Source organism: Diorhabda carinulata, chromosome 3 (genome assembly GCF_026250575.1).
Source record: "Diorhabda carinulata isolate Delta chromosome 3, icDioCari1.1, whole genome shotgun sequence".
NCBI classification, from domain to species: Eukaryota; Metazoa; Arthropoda; class Insecta; order Coleoptera; family Chrysomelidae; genus Diorhabda; species Diorhabda carinulata.
In genome coordinates, this window is record NC_079462.1 from 1,135,351 (window position 1) to 1,153,641 (window position 18,291).

General features: G+C 33.5%; 3 protein-coding genes across 7 annotated transcripts; 2 read left to right on the forward strand and 1 right to left on the reverse strand.

The window, feature by feature from the left end:
* The first annotated feature begins 254 nt into the window (after nucleotides 1–254).
* On the forward strand, nucleotides 255–1,184 carry LOC130891920 (protein lifeguard 4-like). The gene has a single exon (XM_057797008.1). It carries the CDS (start codon nucleotides 310–312, stop codon nucleotides 1,060–1,062), a length of 753 nt encoding a protein of 250 aa, XP_057652991.1. The 5' UTR covers nucleotides 255–309; the 3' UTR covers nucleotides 1,063–1,184.
* Nucleotides 1,185–2,392: 1,208 nt separating this feature from the next.
* LOC130891919 (AH receptor-interacting protein) lies at nucleotides 2,393–3,715 on the reverse strand. The gene is made up of 5 exons (XM_057797006.1): nucleotides 3,552–3,715; nucleotides 3,319–3,504; nucleotides 2,914–3,266; nucleotides 2,717–2,859; nucleotides 2,393–2,614 (listed from the first exon to the last, which is right to left on the reverse strand). Exons 1-5 carry the CDS (start codon nucleotides 3,630–3,632, stop codon nucleotides 2,412–2,414), a joined length of 966 nt encoding a protein of 321 aa, XP_057652989.1. The 5' UTR covers nucleotides 3,633–3,715; the 3' UTR covers nucleotides 2,393–2,411.
* Nucleotides 3,716–3,946: 231 nt separating this feature from the next.
* On the forward strand, nucleotides 3,947–17,400 carry LOC130891921 (phosphatidylinositide phosphatase SAC2). Of its 5 annotated transcripts, none has more exons than XM_057797010.1 (16): nucleotides 3,998–4,160; nucleotides 4,245–4,852; nucleotides 4,905–5,071; nucleotides 5,130–5,302; nucleotides 5,359–5,551; nucleotides 5,604–5,769; nucleotides 6,764–6,925; nucleotides 6,987–7,057; nucleotides 7,628–7,849; nucleotides 8,728–8,786; nucleotides 8,846–9,334; nucleotides 10,209–10,328; nucleotides 14,345–14,581; nucleotides 14,641–14,966; nucleotides 15,276–15,401; nucleotides 15,563–17,400. In XM_057797010.1, exons 1-16 carry the CDS (start codon nucleotides 4,064–4,066, stop codon nucleotides 15,731–15,733), a joined length of 3,387 nt encoding a protein of 1,128 aa, XP_057652993.1. In that variant the 5' UTR covers nucleotides 3,998–4,063; the 3' UTR covers nucleotides 15,734–17,400. The 5 variants fall into 5 exon arrangements, with proteins under 5 accessions (XP_057652994.1, XP_057652995.1, XP_057652993.1 ...); XM_057797009.1 differs by having other exon boundaries at nucleotides 4,000–4,160; nucleotides 10,209–10,421; XM_057797011.1 differs by lacking the exon at nucleotides 7,628–7,849 and having other exon boundaries at nucleotides 3,947–4,160; nucleotides 10,209–10,421.
* Nucleotides 17,401–18,291: the final 891 nt, after the last annotated feature.

Here is an 18,291-nt window from a genome sequence, read left to right on the forward strand (position 1 = left end):
TTAATAAATTGTTTATATACGATATTTATGTAAAGATTATTATATATATGAATAAATTTTTGAAATTTTCATTTTTCTTTATTAAATTTTGATTTTAATAATGAAAATCATACTTTATCTATGTTTTCGGCAGTTTAGTAATCATGTTAATTAATAGAGGTAGACATATTGTATCTCACGAATCAAACAAAGATAACTATATAAATGAAAAGTACACTGTATTGTTTATTTATTTTAATACGACAAGTGACAGTGACTTTTCTTTATTGTAATTTGTTATCGATTTTGATATTAGTGATAAAAATCAAAATGTCTCAAGCAGCACCTTTATTAATCGAAGAAGATATTGAAAACGGTGGAAAGGAATACGAAGAAGGTTTAGAAGATGACTTTGCTTATCGCAATAACGTTTTAAATGCTACGAAAACCATCAGGTTAGGATTCATCCGTAAAGTTTATGGTTTACTTTCAATGCAAATTCTACTGACTTTCATTATAGCCAGCATATGTTTGTTTACACGGCCTATTAGGAATTTCGTCCACACGAACGACTGGATGATGATGTTATCTTTAATTGCAAGCATCGCAATACTCATACCTCTACATTTTAAAAGAAAAGAATCGCCTGCTAATTTCATACTTTTAACAGCGTTTACAGTCGTTCAAGCATACACAGTCGCTGTTATAGTAACTTTTTATTCCCAACTCGTTGTTTTACAAGCATTACTGTTAACTCTGGTGGTTCTAACAGGATTGACTTTGTTTACTTTCCAGACTAAACGGGATTATTCTGCTCTACATTCCGGGTTATTTGCAGGTTTATGTATTTTGATTTTTGGTAGTTTTTTGCAAATATTCGTAATACAATCGACGGTATTTGAGCTCGTTATCTCTTTGGGTGGAGCTTTTATATTTTGTTTGTTTATTATTGTCGATACACAGATGATTATGAAAACCTTATCTCCTGAAGAATATATTCTGGCCACTATTAATTTGTATATGGATATCATTAATTTGTTTTTATATATTTTACGTATTTTGCAAGCCATGAATAGACAATAGGATCTTGTATGAACAAATTTATTCAATAAAATTACATCTGCATGCATTTTATTTGTTATTATTAATGTGAAAAGTTTAAATTTTATTTACAGTTGACTAAAAATAAACTTAGATAAACTAAATTGGGTTTATATAATTCGTAATGTTCCTAAAATCTTCCTAACGTCCTTCGAGCGAAATTTTCAATTATTTTTGAGGTTAGATTTTTAAGGAAAATCCGTACTTCTCGAAGGTTTTAATTTCTAATTAAATCACTCGAATATTTTGAACAAACACGATAATTAATCTATTATTAAATGAATAAGAAAATATTCAATTTATTAGATACAGTGTGTCCAAAAAAGAAAATTGACATCTTGTTTTACAGTCAATTTCAATGAAACGAATCGCTTTATATAAAAATTGGCATGAGCTACAATTCAAAATGCAACAATCAGATATTAATTTTTAGTAGTGTACGAGGTATGGTCAAAAAATAATGAATTTCGATTTTGAATTTTTCAAAAATGTTATTAGAGAAACTTTGGACATTCTCTCTCTAGTTTGTAATTATAATAAAAACAAATTATTATGGCGAAATTATTACTCCCGATTTTACAAGTAATTCACTTCCGATTCGATTTTTATAACTGGATTTATGAATTACACGAAAAAAAAACAGTTCTTGATTGTAAAAACAAATCGCAGAGAAAGACAGGAAGATGAGAAGATTAAAAGAGAAAAGGAAGAGACGAGAAAAAGAAATGAGAAGAGAAAAAGGTAAAGGGGTGGGGAAAAAAGAGGGCCGAGAAAGGGCAAGAAGAAGAGATTGTTGTTTAATATCTTCGATGAGAAGGATAGAGTGAAAAGTCGTACAATGAAGACAAGAAAAGAGAGAAATAGGAAATATAGAACGGGAAAAGGTAGACAAAGAAAAGAAATAGACGTAAAGAGTGGGAGAAGTTAAGGGAAAGAAATAGAAGATGGAAAGAAAGGTGTGAGTAAGAAAAGGGATATGAGGAAAAGGGAGAGAGAAGAGAAAAAGGAACGAGGGAAAGATATGGAGAATAGAGGGAGGGAGGGACTGTAGTCTTTGAATTTTTCAAATTTCAAAATATCATTGATAAAAGAGTGGAGGGGAGAAAAGATGAGAGAGAGACTGAAGGAAAGGTGTGAAAAAAGAAAGAGTATAGAGAAAAAGGTGAAAAAGAAAGGAGAAAGGCGATAATAATTGTGGCGGGAAAAGCGGAGAAGAAACGAGTGAAGGAGGGATGAGAAAAGGATAAGGAAGGTTCAAAAGAGGACAAGAAAGAAAGTGAACATAAAACGGAAGTGATTAAATAATAAAAAATAGGTAAAATTGTCATTTATTAAGGAAATAATTTGCTATATTTTTCTCGATCTCGATTATCTTGTTGTTTAACTTGCATTTCGAGGTTATTTAATTCTTTGGTAACAATGGGGATTAGAGATTTATCGAGTTGTATAACTTTTTCGAAATCCCTTTTCGCCGCCTCGACATTCCAAGCTCCGACGTTCGCTTTGGCTCGTCGAAAATACGCCTTCACGTTATCTATAACCAAAATCGACATTTTCTCAAAACAAAAATGAATGTTAAAACTCCTTTTTTACCCTGCTATTAAAAAAATGACGTTAACGAGATAAAAAAACTCACTTTTATCTGATTTTAATACATTGGTACAGTGTTCGATCACAGAATAAAAGTCTCCTTCGTTCAGTTTACATTGGGCGTAATTTAATAAAATCGGAATTTTTTGTTTGTCCATTTCGTTCCATTCGACGTCGTGCGGTTTTTCCCTGGAAATTATTCACTAAAAACCCCGAAAAAAGTAAAATTTCCTCGATAATTACTTCAACATTAATTGTTCCAGTAAACCCAGAGCTTTAGCGTATAAATCCGACGCTTTTTCGTAATTCTTTTTTTTGTATTCCTCGTTTCCTTGTTCTTTTAATTTGGGGATCAATTCTAAACGTTCATCCTCCCCCATTTGCCATGTTTCCCTCTCGTACGACTCTGGTTGTTCAACTTTTGTCACTTCTATGATAAATTCCATATCTGTGGGATCCTTTAAGTATTTATTCAAATCGTCGTAACCAATTCCTGTTGTCGAAAGAGACATGGCGCAAACGTGATGTTTTCTTTCCTCCGGAGGTCGATTCATGTCCCTTAACGTTTTCGAAACGAAAGGATATTGTAAACATAACTACAATATATGTTACCTATAATATCCCAATCGAAATAACCGAGACACTTACACTTTTATCGACCGTGAATTTAGCTACTTCGTTTACTGCCATTTTTTGTAATATAGCTTCCCAAACTTCGAGTTTAAACTTTTTTCCCAAGACTAATTCGAACGGTTTTCCTTTTAATAACCCTTTCGAATCGTCTAATAAAGTTTTTTCTTTATCACACAGTCTTGCTTGAAAATGGAAATGAATCTGAAAATTTTTATTAATACATCCTAATATATAAAAGATAAACAAACCTTTGTTCCATCTTTGAATGTTACCGATTTTGTTCCAGCGTATAGTGTTTCTTTCACGATAAGATCTTTTTCTGTAGCCATAAGGAAACAATTTCGGAAAATTTTTTTTATCTTTTATTTATTATTAATCAGTGCTACCATAAACGTCACTGTCAAATGTTATTAGCTTTGTTCGCTGTAGATATACTGATCAAGTTGTCACTAGATTTATGTGCGTTCGCGGTGTTAATAACACATTCGTAAAAATAGAACAATTAATAAGTAATTTGAATATTTTTTATATATATACAAACATCCTTATGTTATTTTTAATCATATAGTTAAAAACATTTTCTGTTAAGTTCGATGTAGTCGTAATTCTATTTTATCTTTCCTATTGATTTTCTTTTACCGTCACTTTTTAGTGTACGAATATTTCCAAAACGTCGCTCGAAACATTTATTGACAAGCATACTAATAACTACAAAATGGAGTAAAATAAAAAAGAAGAATTTGTCAAATTTGATAGAAAAATGGAGTTGTTTCGCACAAATGATTTTTATATATTCGTTAAGGGTGAATATTCTCTTTGGTGGGATCGTCATACAGGTGCTTTTATTCCAAAAACAGGTGAGTTGAAAATTTCATTTATAAGTGAATTGTAAACGCCCCCGGGATTAATTTCAAATGGAAAAATATGCTGTGTTTTTCCAGGATGGGATTTAACTGACGCTGACGATCCCGTATGTCTAGGAATATGTGACGGAATTATAGGTACAGTAGAACACTGTCCTTTATTCGATACACGATTATTACTTATAAAAGAAAGTCTTCCAGTAGGAAAATTACACGGGAATAATACGGTTTTTAAAATAAAAACTGTCGTTTTTTTACCTTTAAGTACGGAAAACGTCGATATTAATCTTTTACCTTGTCCCAAACATAAAACTATTGAGCCTAAACAAAATTTATTATTCGATATACAAAAAAATAGCGCGTTTACAAAAACTTGGGGTACTTTAAAAAATGCTGGTAATACTTTGAAATATACGACGCAACAAGCGGCGGCTTTAGCCACGTCGGGTATACAAAAGAATTTTAAGGAAAAAGAGAGATTTGAAAAACAGATTATCGACGAATTTTATAAAATATTTAACGATACTAATTCGTTTTATTACTCTCGCACGACGGATATTACTAATTCGTTACAGAGGTTATGTAATTTGGAAAAACAAAGTAATAATTCGGGATCCACGTGGAAAAATGTCGATAAAAGGTTTTTCTGGAACGATTATATGTTGAAAGACTTCATACAACCCGAGGTAAATCGAAAAAAAAATCGTTAAAATGTTGTTAATGTTAAAATTTTTTTAGAATCCTTTATTTGATCCTTGGATATTACCAATTATCCAAGGATATATTCAAATAGAGGACTGTAAGGTACAAATGGATAGGGATTTAGTTGAAACAAAAGAAAATCGTTACGATACGTTTACTTTATGTATTATATCGAGACGGAGTAAATACAGGGCCGGCACAAGGTATTTTTCCTACCCATATTAATGAATTTAAATCGTTTTATTTGATAAACGCTTATAGATATAAACGTAGGGGAGTCGACGACGACGGCGAAGTAGCAAATTACGTCGAAACCGAACAAATAATTTCTTATCAAACTCACGAGGTGTCGTTTGTTCAAGTTAGAGGCTCCGTACCTATTTATTGGTCCCAATTGGGGTACAAATATCGACCGCCGCCTCGGATCGATAAAGGTATGGGATAAAATCGGCGATTTTCGTCGTTTATTTTTTTGGCATAAACGTTTTAGGGGAAGCCGATACTCGTATAGCCTTCGAGAAGCATTTCACGAAGGAAATTCACGCTTACGGCCCGATTTGCGTCGTTAATTTGATCGATCAAATTGGCAAAGAAAAAGTTATTTTCGACGCTTATTCTAATCACGTGTTTAACTACAACAGTCCTTTCGTTACGTACGCCACGTTCGATTTCCACGAGTATTGGTAAGTTGTACGCGCGAATCATTCGGTTTTGGACGATTTTTTTTGTTTTTAGTAGGGGGATGCATTTCGAAAACGTTTCGATACTCATAAACGCCCTCGGTGATATTTTACGCGACATGAATTATTGTTGGAGGGATAGTCAAGGTCATATTTGTTCGCAAAACGGCGTCTTCAGGGTGAATTGCATCGATTGTTTGGATAGAACTAACGTTGTTCAGGTGAGAATCCGTTTGACTCTTTTCGACATTTTTTATTTTATTTAAATCTCTCTTGTAACACCATAAAAAACCCCCAAGTGTGTTTGTAATTTTTTTCTTTCTCTCTATTGGTTTTTGAATAACATTAGCGTGAGTTATTGTACTGAGAAGCGCTAGAATTAATGTTTTTATGAAGATACTTGGCCTGATAAACCAACAGGATCATTTTATTTGAAAATTCTTGGTAAGGGAAACCTCCAGATCTATTTTAATTGAGGATCCTTGGACAGAAATGCCTCCAAATCTATTTATACGAAGATCCGGGCACTGGAGAACAGAAAGATCCGTTTTGTTTCAAGATTCAAGCACTGGAAAGCCTCCAAATCCATTTTAATTGAAGATCTTTAGACAGGAAAGTCTCTAAATCCATTTATACGAAGATCCAGGCGCTGGAGAGTAGAAAGATCCGTTTTATCTCAAGATCCATGCACTGGAAAGCCTCCAAATCCATTTTAAATGAAGATCCTTGGACAGGAAAGTCTCGAAATCCATTTATACGAAAATCCCTGCACTGGAAAGTCTTCAGATCCATTTTATTTTAAGATTCACGTACTGGAGAGCACACAGATCCATTATAATTGATGATCTTTGGACACGGAAGCTTGAAGATCCTTGGACGAGGAAGCATGAAGATCCATCATTTTTTTTTTGTAGATAGTTCGTCTGGAACGCATGCTGATCTATTTTTATGAAAATCCTTATCTGAAGTTGTTCGTGCAGGGAAGCAACGGATCCTTTTATATGGAGATCCTCGAGCAGAAAAGCATAAAGGATTGATTAACCTTTTTGGCAGGAAAAGGGACATACAAGTTGAAAAGTACGAAAGTGTATAATGGTGCATATGAATTATATGAAAGAAAAAACTTGGGGGTGGAATCGATAATTGGATATTTATGTTAGAAATAATTCAAATAGTGTCCGAATGGAATTGATTGTCGTTTGTATTGTATATTAGACGGCGATCGGTAAGGCAGTAATGGAAATCCAGTTCTGCAAATTGGGTTTAATATCGCCCGAAGGTGTTATTCCGAATAGCATCAAGAATACATTTCAATTGTTATGGGCGAATAACGGTGACACCATAAGCAAACAATACGCCGGAACGAACGCGTTAAAGGTGAATAAGTTTTTGGAAAAACGTTTTATTTCAAAATTAAAATGAAAAAAAATTTATTCAGGGGGATTATACCAGGACGGGAGAAAGGAAATTTACGGGAATTATGAAGGACGGAATGAATTCCGCTAACAGGTAAGTCGATTTTTATGTAATTTCCTAATTTTTCTCGTGTAGAATTGTCGTTTGGTGAAAATTGCTAGGAAACATAGAAAAGTATATAAAAAACACTTTTCTTAGTGTAGAATTGTCGTTTGGTGTAGACGATCCACAATATTGGCGGAAATGGACGAAAAATATATGAAAATAAATTTTTCTTGGTGTAGATTTGTCTAAGAAACACGAAAAAATACATAAAAAATAGTTTTTTTCTTCATGTAGAATGATCTTTTGGTGTACAAGATGTCCCATACTCGTAAAAATCACTAAGAAACATCGAAAAATTGATAAAGAATATATTTTTCTTAGTGTAGGATTGTCATTTTGAATAAATGATATCCAATATTGTTGAAAATGGAAGAAAAAGATACAAAAAGTATTTTTCCTAGTGTATAATTGTTTGGTGTACTCAAGTTTATTGAAAATGGCCGAAAAAATCTATAAAAATTGTATTTTTGTCCCAAACGTTGACAGATTGTTCAACACTGGCAGTTGTACTCCCAATATCCCAATCAATTGTATGACTCGAACAATTTCTTATTGTAGATATTACAAAAACCACTTCAAAGACACTGTACGTCAATATTGTTTAGATCTAATGCGAGGCGTCGAATTGAAAGAAGTTGAAATTCAAGATTTTTGGTTTAATTTACGTAAAATTGGTGGTATTGCTAACGAGATCCTGCCGAACGAAACGCCTTCGGTTGCACCCCATTTAGCGCTTCAACCGGAATTCGAATTAGCTAATGCCCTCTATCATATATTTAGGTCAGTTTTTATTCATGAAAAGACAAAAATTCTAAACGGAAAATAAACGTAAACTTACCGATATTTTTTAGTTCGTTTTATCTAATAATAACTAATAATTTAATTGATTTGACCAATACTAACATATTTTTTTAATGTATTTATCGATATGGTGAAAAAAAATAATGTTTAGACGTTTTTTTAAGTTATTTTCACAATTCTCTTCCGTTTGTTATTAATTTGTAGCCATCTTTGTTTGTCAATCTTCTTCTGTTTTTTTGACGTTTTATGTCTTAGTCTAATGACACGTATCCATCTATACATCATTTGGTAATTTATTTTTAAATTTACGTCTTGTATATCAATTTTTTCATTGTATTTTGTCAAAATATTTCATTTTTAATTCGATTTTTTTTTCCAATAAAATTCTAATAATTATTTTACAATGACAAAACGAATGTATACGAGTACAGCTACTTCAGTTATTCTTCTTCTGTTTTTGTTTATGACATGTCATCCATCTATATATATATATTTTCATCAATTTCTATCTAAAGTTGTTAAATTTATGCCTTTTATATATATTTTTGGGACTATTTTTTAAAATTATGCTGGTTTTAAACGTTTTGTTTCGTAAAAAACCAAATTTTTAATTTGATAGTGACAAACGAATGGTATCGAGAGTAAACGAATACATCTAACTTTAGACAAAACAATCCGGTAACCTAACTTATAACGAACTTATTAGTTGAATTTTACAGACAATAATGGGAATAAAAGTGGTTTTTATACGTTAAAAACAAACTGAAACGAGGTAAATTCTTTTATTTCTAAAGTTTCTTTTCTTTTTCCACTCGAAATCTACAATAAAAACATAGTTTTTGTTAAATTACTTCCAGATATTATCTCAGTAGATTTAAGGATACAACCAGACAAGCTACAATAGATTTAATGTTAGGTACGTTAAAAAATTAGCTAATCCTAACATTATATAAAGTTTTTAAATTAAATATTTAGGTAATTACGTACCGGAAGACATATTCAATGAAACCAAAGCATCCCAATACGAAGAAGACAATTTCATTACAGCCGAACACGTAAAACTTCTCATAGAAGATTGTAAGAAGATGTTGATAAATCAACCGGAAGAGGTAGTCGGCGCTTGGGGCCTAATAAATGCCGATCCTTTCACCGGCGATCCCAACGAAACCGAAATGGACTCCATATTGATACTAACTCGCGATTATTATTTCGTTGCCGATTACGACGATCAAGTCGATAAAGTTACCAATTATCAGAAGGTGTTGTTGAGAGATGTGGTTTTATTGGAATTCGGTATGGCCGAATCGAATGTTTCTTTATTTAAATCTTCAAAACACAGATATTGCATCAGGATAAATTATAAGGTGCAAGGTGGTAGCGGGTATTATCACATGTTTAGATCGACGAGTTTTAGATTTTTCAATAATATGGCCGTTGTTATTAAAAATTTGGAAGAGGAAATCGGTGAGTACAATTTTTATTAAAATTTTACATAATTTTTACTGCACACTGTATGTTGAATTAATAGTTTCGTCACTAATATTGTTTGGATTCAATTTATTAATAATTTTGTTTTCATTTTTCCACATTTTTTCGAAAAAATCCTTATTTAATTATATATTATTGTATACGAGGGTCGATTGAAAAGTTTTATGTTTATTAAGAATATGGTTGAAAAATGACGTAATTTTTTGTTCTTCTGGTAAAATATTTAATAAAAAGTGAAAATTATCTTAAATTTTTCCGTCAGATGATCAATTAAATCGAATTATTAGTATGTTGAATCGATTATAATAAGATTTCGCTGCAATTTGGTTCAAATCTGTGTTAAATTCGTTTAAAACTTCGAATTAATTCATTTTTGTTGTATACGAGGTTCCATCCAAAGATTGTGAATACAAGAGGATCGATTGAAAAGTTTTGTCTATTGAGAAAAGGGCCTAATTTTGTGTTTTAATGGCTAAAAGTGAAAATTATCCAATCTTTTCCTACAAATGTTCAATTAAATCGAATTATTGATTTTTATCACGATTTTATCAACATACGTTTCACTTTTTCTACACACCCTGTATGTTAAATTAATAGTTTCGTCACTAATCTTGTTTGTTTTCAATTCATTTTCATTTTTCTTCAATTTTTCACCTTTAAAAAAAATGGTTCAATTTTTTATTATTGTATACGAGGGTCGATTGAAAAGTTTTATGTCTATTAAGTATACTGTAGTAAAATAATTTTTTGTTTTTATGATAAAAAGTGAAAACTATCAAAATAAGTTTCAATTTCAAAAGATAAAGATAATTCTAAACTTGTTCAAACGTATCCTTTCTCTGCGCTTCAGAATCCTTGAAGTCGATTTGCGAAGGATTCCTTGTGGCGATGGAAATTTGCGGATTACCCCCAATTCCATTCGTTCAAGGGCAAGCGTTGGATAGACGAAAATCGAAAGTTATTAGCAGCGGTAGGTCTTATACTAACATCTACTTAGATATAACTTTACCACAAATGACTCGAAATGTTTCCGAAAGTCAATTGTTATCTTTAAAGAACGTCGGTGAGTATGGTACGATATCGATTATTGTTTTAGAGTAATCGCTTTTGATACGTTCCCCACTCGCTTTAACCATACCCGCTTAACCGCTCGCTGTAGTAGTGTAATAATCTACCGACTGCGCCAATTCGAAAATATCCCATCGACTGCGACATATTGCGAAAATCCCATCGACTACGCCATATCGAGGAAATCCTATTAACTGCGCCAATTCGAAAATATTCTATTAGCTGCGCCATATTGCGGAAATACTATCGACTGCGTCAATTCGACAAAATGCTGTTGATGGCGTAAAAAGAAAATAATCTTGGCTGCGCAATTTCGAAAATAATTATGCAAATTGGAAAAAATTCTGCGCAAATTCGAAAATTTCCCAACGGCTACTCAATATCACGATAATCCTATTGACCGCGCCAATTCGAAAATGTCCTATTCGGTGTGTCAAACCGATAAAATCATGTTGACTGCGCAATTTTAAAGAAATTTTGGCCGCGCAAATTAAAAAAAACAGCGCAAATTCGAAAATTTCCCAACGGCTACTCAATATCGCGAAAATCCTATTGACTGCGCCAATTCGAAAATGTCCTATTCGGTGTGTCAAACCGATAAAATCATGTTGACTGTACAATTTTAAAGAAATTTTGGCCGCGCAAATTAAAAAAAACAGCGCAAATTCGAAAATTTCCCAACGGCTACTCAATATCGCGAAAATCCTATTGACTGCGCCAATTCGAAAATGTCCTATTCGGTGTGTCAAACCGATAAAATCATGTTGACTGCACCATTTCAAAGAAATTTTGGCTGCGCAAATTCGAAAATTTCCCAGCGGCTACTCAATATCACGAAAATCCTATTGACTGCGCCAATTCGAAAATGTCCTATTCGGTGTGTCAAACCGATAAAATCATGTTGACTGCACCATTTCAAAGAAATTTTGGCGGCGCAAATTCGAAAAAAATTTGCGCAAATTCGAAAATTTTCCAGCGGCTACTCAATATTACGAAAATCCTATTGACCGCGCCAATTCGAAAATGTCCTATTCGGTGTGTCAAACCGATAAAATCATGTTGACTGTACAATTTTAAAGAAATTTTGGCCGCGCAAATTAAAAAAAACAGCGCAAATTCGAAAATTTCCCAACGGCTACTCAATATCGCGAAAATCCTATTGACTGCGCCAATTCGAAAATGTCCTATTCGGTGTGTCAAACCGATAGAATCATGTTGACTGCACTATTTTAAAGAAATTTTGGTCGCGCAAATTAAAAAAAACAGCGCAAATTCGAAAATTTCCCAACGGCTACTCAATATTACGAAAATCCTATTGACCGCGCCAATTCGAAAATGTCCTATTCGGTGTGTCAAACCGATAGAATCATGTTGACTGCACTATTTTAAAGAAATTTTGGTCGCGCAAATTAAAAAAAACAGCGCAAATTCGAAAATTTCCCAACGGCTACTCAATATTACGAAAATCCTATTGACCGCGCCAATTCGAAAATGTCCTATTCGGTGCGTCAAACCGATAAAATCATGTTGACTGCACCATTTCAAAGAAATTTTGGCTGCGCAAATTCGAAAATTTCCCAGCGGCTACTCAATATCACGAAAATCCTATTGACTGCGCCAATTCGAAAATGTCCTATTCGGTGCGTCAAACCGATAAAATCATGTTGACTGCACCATTTCAAAGAAATTTTGGCTGCGCAAATTCGAAAAAATTTGCGCAAATTCGAAAATTTTCCAGCGGCTACTCAATATCACGATAATCCTATTGACCGCGCCAATTCGAAAATGTCCTATTCGGTGTGTCAAACCGATAGAATCATGTTGACTGCACTATTTTAAAGAAATTTTGGTCGCGCAAATTAAAAAAAACAGCGCAAATTCGAAAATTTCCCAACGGCTACTCAATATTACGAAAATCCTATTGACCGCGCCAATTCGAAAATGTCCTATTCGGTGCGTCAAACCGATAAAATCATGTTGACTGCACCATTTCAAAGAAATTTTGGCTGCGCAAATTCGAAAATTTCCCAGCGGCTACTCAATATCACGAAAATCCTATTGACTGCGCCAATTCGAAAATGTCCTATTCGGTGCGTCAAACCGATAAAATCATGTTGACTGCACCATTTCAAAGAAATTTTGGCGGCGCAAATTCGAAAAAAATTTGCGCAAATTCGAAAATTTTCCAGCGGCTACTCAATATCACGATAATCCTATTGACCGCGCCAATTCGAAAATGTCCTATTCGGTGTGTCAAACCGATAGAATCATGTTGACTGCACTATTTTAAAGAAATTTTGGTCGCGCAAATTAAAAAAAACAGCGCAAATTCGAAAATTTCCCAACGGCTACTCAATATTACGAAAATCCTATTGACCGCGCCAATTCGAAAATGTCCTATTCGGTGCGTCAAACCGATAAAATCATGTTGACTGCACCATTTCAAAGAAATTTTGGCTGCGCAAATTCGAAAATTTCCCAGCGGCTACTCAATATCACGAAAATCCTATTGACTGCGCCAATTCGAAAATGTCCTATTCGGTGCGTCAAACCGATAAAATCATGTTGACTGCACCATTTCAAAGAAATTTTGGCGGCGCAAATTCGAAAAAAATTTGCGCAAATTCGAAAATTTTCCAGCGGCTACTCAATATCACGATAATCCTATTGACTGCGCCAATTCGAAAATGTCCTATTCGGTGTGTCAAACCGATAGAATCATGTTGACTGCACTATTTTAAAGAAATTTTGGTCGCGCAAATTAAAAAAAAACAGCGCAAATTCGAAAATTTCCCAACGGCTACTCAATATTACGAAAATCCTATTGACCGCGCCAATTCGAAAATGTCCTATTCGGTGCGTCAAACCGATAAAATCATGTTGACTGCACCATTTCAAAGAAATTTTGGCTGCGCAAATTCGAAAATTTCCCAGCGGCTACTCAATATCACGAAAATCCTATTGACTGCGCCAATTCGAAAATGTCCTATTCGGTGCGTCAAACCGATAAAATCATGTTGACTGCACCATTTCAAAGAAATTTTGGCGGCGCAAATTCGAAAATTTTCCAGCGGCTACTCAATATCACGATAATCCTATTGACCGCGCCAATTCGAAAATGTCCTATTCGGTGTGTCAAACCGATAGAATCATGTTGACTGCACTATTTTAAAGAAATTTTGGTCGCGCAAATTAAAAAAAACAGCGCAAATTCGAAAATTTCCCAACGGCTACTCAATATTACGAAAATCCTATTGACCGCGCCAATTCGAAAATGTCCTATTCGGTGCGTCAAACCGATAAAATCATGTTGACTGCACCATTTCAAAGAAATTTTGGCTGCGCAAATTCGAAAATTTCCCAGCGGCTACTCAATATCACGAAAATCCTATTGACTGCGCCAATTCGAAAATGTCCTATTCGGTGCGTCAAACCGATAAAATCATGTTGACTGCACCATTTCAAAGAAATTTTGGCGGCGCAAATTCGAAAAAAATTTGCGCAAATTCGAAAATTTTCCAGCGGCTACTCAATATCACGATAATCCTATTGACCGCGCCAATTCGAAAATATCTTGTTGATTGCGCCACATCAAATAAATCTTGTTCGCTGCGCAAATTAGAAAGTAATCTATTGATTGTCCAAATTCGAAAATATCCCATCGACTGCCACATGTCGCAAAAATTCGATTGAATGCGTAAATTCGAAAATATCACTGTGCCAATCTGAGAAAATCCTGTTGACTGCGCCAATTCGAAAGTATCCTGTCGCCTGCGCCAATACCCGCCCCACCTCCCCCCTTAGTGTGAGTATTAGAGAAGCACGACTCATATTTCACAGTAGTTTGTCCAATTATTCATTATTCGTTCATTTGATTAGTTTCATATCCATTTTATGTATTTGGGAAAATATTTTAAGGATCCAAGGCGATATCTAACGTCACCCAACAATTTTCCAAATTCAATAAAATCAGCAACAGTTTCAAAACGAGCAAATTCAAACCGAAACCGAAATTCGTCGTCGGGCAAAAGCCGAAAAACGAAACTTCCAGTGATTCGGACGAAGAATACGAAACTTCCATCTTCCAACCAGACATACAAACTGGTATTTTACCTTACGCCGTAGATTCATCTACAAACAGGAGTATCGAACAAGGTGAGTCGAATTGAGCGCATCGACTCGGAAAGAAAACAACAAACTCCGAATTATTATAGGTTTGGAAATGACCGAAGATATAATCGATTTACCTCAAAAAGTTGATACGTTTTTACCGAGCGTAGGAATAGTCATGGGCAAAAAAACCGATCCGACGAACTTGTTGGAACAACGACGAAATTTATTGAGTCGAGCGGATTCCTCCCATATGGACGATATACAATTATCTAGTATAATGCAGAGCGTTTCCATCAGTTCCGGTTTGAATCCGACGCCGGAAATTCGAATTAATTCAGAAAATACGTCCGAATATTGTAACAAAAATTCCAATTTGGATAAAAAGCTCAGTAAATCGTCTTTGGAATTTAATGACATCAAAGACAAGGTTTGTAGTTGTGATTTGTATGAAATATCCCGTTAACCGTCCCAAATTACATCCTTCTGACTTTTCCATAACAAATTTATCCCATTGACTGCGCCATTTATAATTTATCCCATTGACTGCGCCATTTATAATTTATCCCATTGACTGCGCCATAATTATTTCTATCCTATTGACCGCGCCATTTATAATTTATCCCATTGACTGCGCCATAATTATTTCTATCCTATCGATTGCGCCACTTATAATTTATCCCATTGATTGCGCCATTTATCCTGTCGCATCGAATTTATTCGGACTGACATTTTGTAGGTAGAGTACAAGCAGATCGATAGATCCACATCGGATTACGATGTTCAATTGAACATAACGCAGTCCCAGAGTGAATCAGCCCTAAAGAAATTGAACGTGACTTCTCTAGAGACCACCAAAGATCTGGTAAGAAATCTTATCGAATTAGGTGGTTTGTCCGAAAAGCTTTCCGATCTGTACGAAAAATCACTTTGTGTCGAATCTGGTGCATAAAATGGCTTAATTTCGGAATCTTTTCAGACAAACTTTTTTCTTTTCTTTGGTTTTTCAATTTGTATTTTCTAAAGGTATTATCGCCGTTGAGTAAATTGGCTAAGGGCGTTCAAAACATCGGAGCAAATTTTGATCCTCGAAAATTCAGCGGGCAAGTTCGGCACGTTTCCGAAAAGGAAATGGAGGAGCATAAGAAGTTGCAACAACGTTGGCAGAATAGTAAAACTAGATTGATAGCGCTTTAGATCGATTGTCATCACTTTTTAAAAAAATTTTTTTTTCAATACTCTAGATCAGTATTATTTGAAATTTTCTATTTCCGTGATGGCAATTTCGTAGATTGGGTCGAATTCTCAAAAAAAAAAAATAGTGATATTCAAATATTATTATATATTACGTACTTAATTTTTTTTTTTTATTAATTTTTGCGAAAAATTAGAAGTAAAATACTGGAAAAAAGTAAAATGTGTCCCCCGAGGACCAAAAAATGTTGTAATCACTCGGTATATTTCAAAAAATACGAAAACGTAATATTTATTACTCCTTTTGGGACATTCTGTAGTTTCTTAGTTAGTTCATTGACTTATTATGCTTTATTATGTTATTTGATGTTCTTTAAATCTTTTAGTCGCTGTGCTCGTAGTTTGTCCTATATATACAAACGTCTTAGATGAAGTTTGACATAAATTTTTCTAAAAATTTGAACTTTTTCTTGTATTTTTCTTCTAAATTTCATTGGATTCTGTGATTTATTGTTGAATTAATCGTAAATTTACATTGAAAAAATGATTCCGACTTTACAAGAAATTTATTTATAGCTTGAATTGAATTTTTAAATATTTATTGAATTAGTTGAATTTTTTAAATGAATTTGTTTAAATGAATATAGCAGTTACCAGTGTAAGTGATACAATATTAGTAAAAAATCATTTGCTTATAAAGCATACATCTAGTTCGATGAAACGGCCGAATACAAAATTAACTTTCATCATTCTATTGGAAAATACGTTCAACTTCTGAGATATCCCATTGACTGCGCCAATTTGGAGTTATCCTATTGACTGCGCCATATCGTGAAAATCCTATTGGCTGCGCCAATTTGGAGTTATCCTATTGACTGCGCCATATCGTAAAAAGCCTGTTGACTGCCCTATATCGAAAAATTTCCATTGATTTAGTCTTGACTAATTTATTCTATGTAATGCGTCATGTCGACAAGATCCTAATGACTGCGCCATAAAAAGACTGCTTTATGATCATTTTATCATACCGATTCCTCAACTCGAAAATATCCCGTAGGCTGCGCCACATCAAATATATATCATTTACTCCGCTCAATCTGAAATATCCTATTGACTGCGCCATTTAAAATTTATCCCATTGACTGCGCCAAAATTATATTTATCCTGTTGACTGCGCCGTTTAATGTTGTCTTATTAACTGCTTTGGCTTGATGATGGAGTTGTTTGTTAGGAACGTGTTTTTTAATATAGAATTTTATGAAAAATAGGGAACAAAAGTACGACTGAAAAATGTAGAACTTCCATTTTTGGGTATTTAGCTGTTTCATGGTCGTTTCGACTTTTGCTTTATTGATTTTTTAGTGTTTTAGCTAAAAATTAGGACTAGATAATATGGTTCAATCTCATAATGGATTTTTAGCCGCGGCGTGGTTTTTTAATACAAATATATTTCAATGAATATTTTTGAAAATTTAAATTCAACAAATATATCAAAATTTACGATTTTTTACATATTTATCAAATTTGTTTCTAAAAAACCCGGTATACATTATTAATATTTCGAATTTCATCAAAATATTCATTGAAATTTGAGGTTATTAGAAAATTAGTGAAGAAAAATGTAACGCGTCAATTATTAAGATACACAATAAAGCAAAATGCAATTGAAATTTTTTTTTATTTTCCTAAATGATTTAACGAAAATGTTCCCGATCATGAAAAAAAATCAACCTAACACAAAAAAAAATCTTCGAATTTTTGCAGGAACTTTTGTACCACCCCCCGGTAACATAACAATTTACTTTAACGTTATAAGCATTGTGCCGTAATTGTCGCTGTCATAAAACGCAAGAAGAAAACTGCACGCTTAAATAGTTGTATCCACTATTCCTTAATAGATGGCGCCACAATTAAAATTTGTAGTCGCGGTCATTGATTTGATCGTAGAAAAAATCAAATCCCTCCTAAAGACAAATGAATTCTTAGAAAAAAATTATGGCAAGAGCTTTTGTATTACCTCCGGTTACATAACAATTCCATTTCATTAGCATTGAGCTATCATAAAATGCGAGAAGAAAACTACACATTTGAATAGAAGTATTTACTATTGCTTAATAGATGTCGCGGCATGATATATTAGCGAGCTATAGGTGAAAGGTGGACGAATATAATTTTAATTTTGATACAATCAACACTCAAATAGATAAAACAGGGCCCTCAATTGAAATATTTTTAAAAATTCATTCAATAGTTACATTTATAATATAGAAATATTAAATTGTCTATATACATAATTTTAAGGTTATGTTAGCGATCTTCATATGTAATAATCTACTTTTTTATAATCCAATTATTCTCCTCCCTCGTACGTATTGTTTTCAACAACTATGTTTTTCGTTTTGTTCGTCCTTGAATAAAGAATTCATTAACATAAAAAATGATATTATTGTGTTCCCAAGAAATTCCTCGAGATATATGCAAATGAATCTCGAAAAATCCGCCTATTCTTTCCATCCCTACGCTCTTCAGTCTGTCATTATAGAGATGGAACCAACAACCAA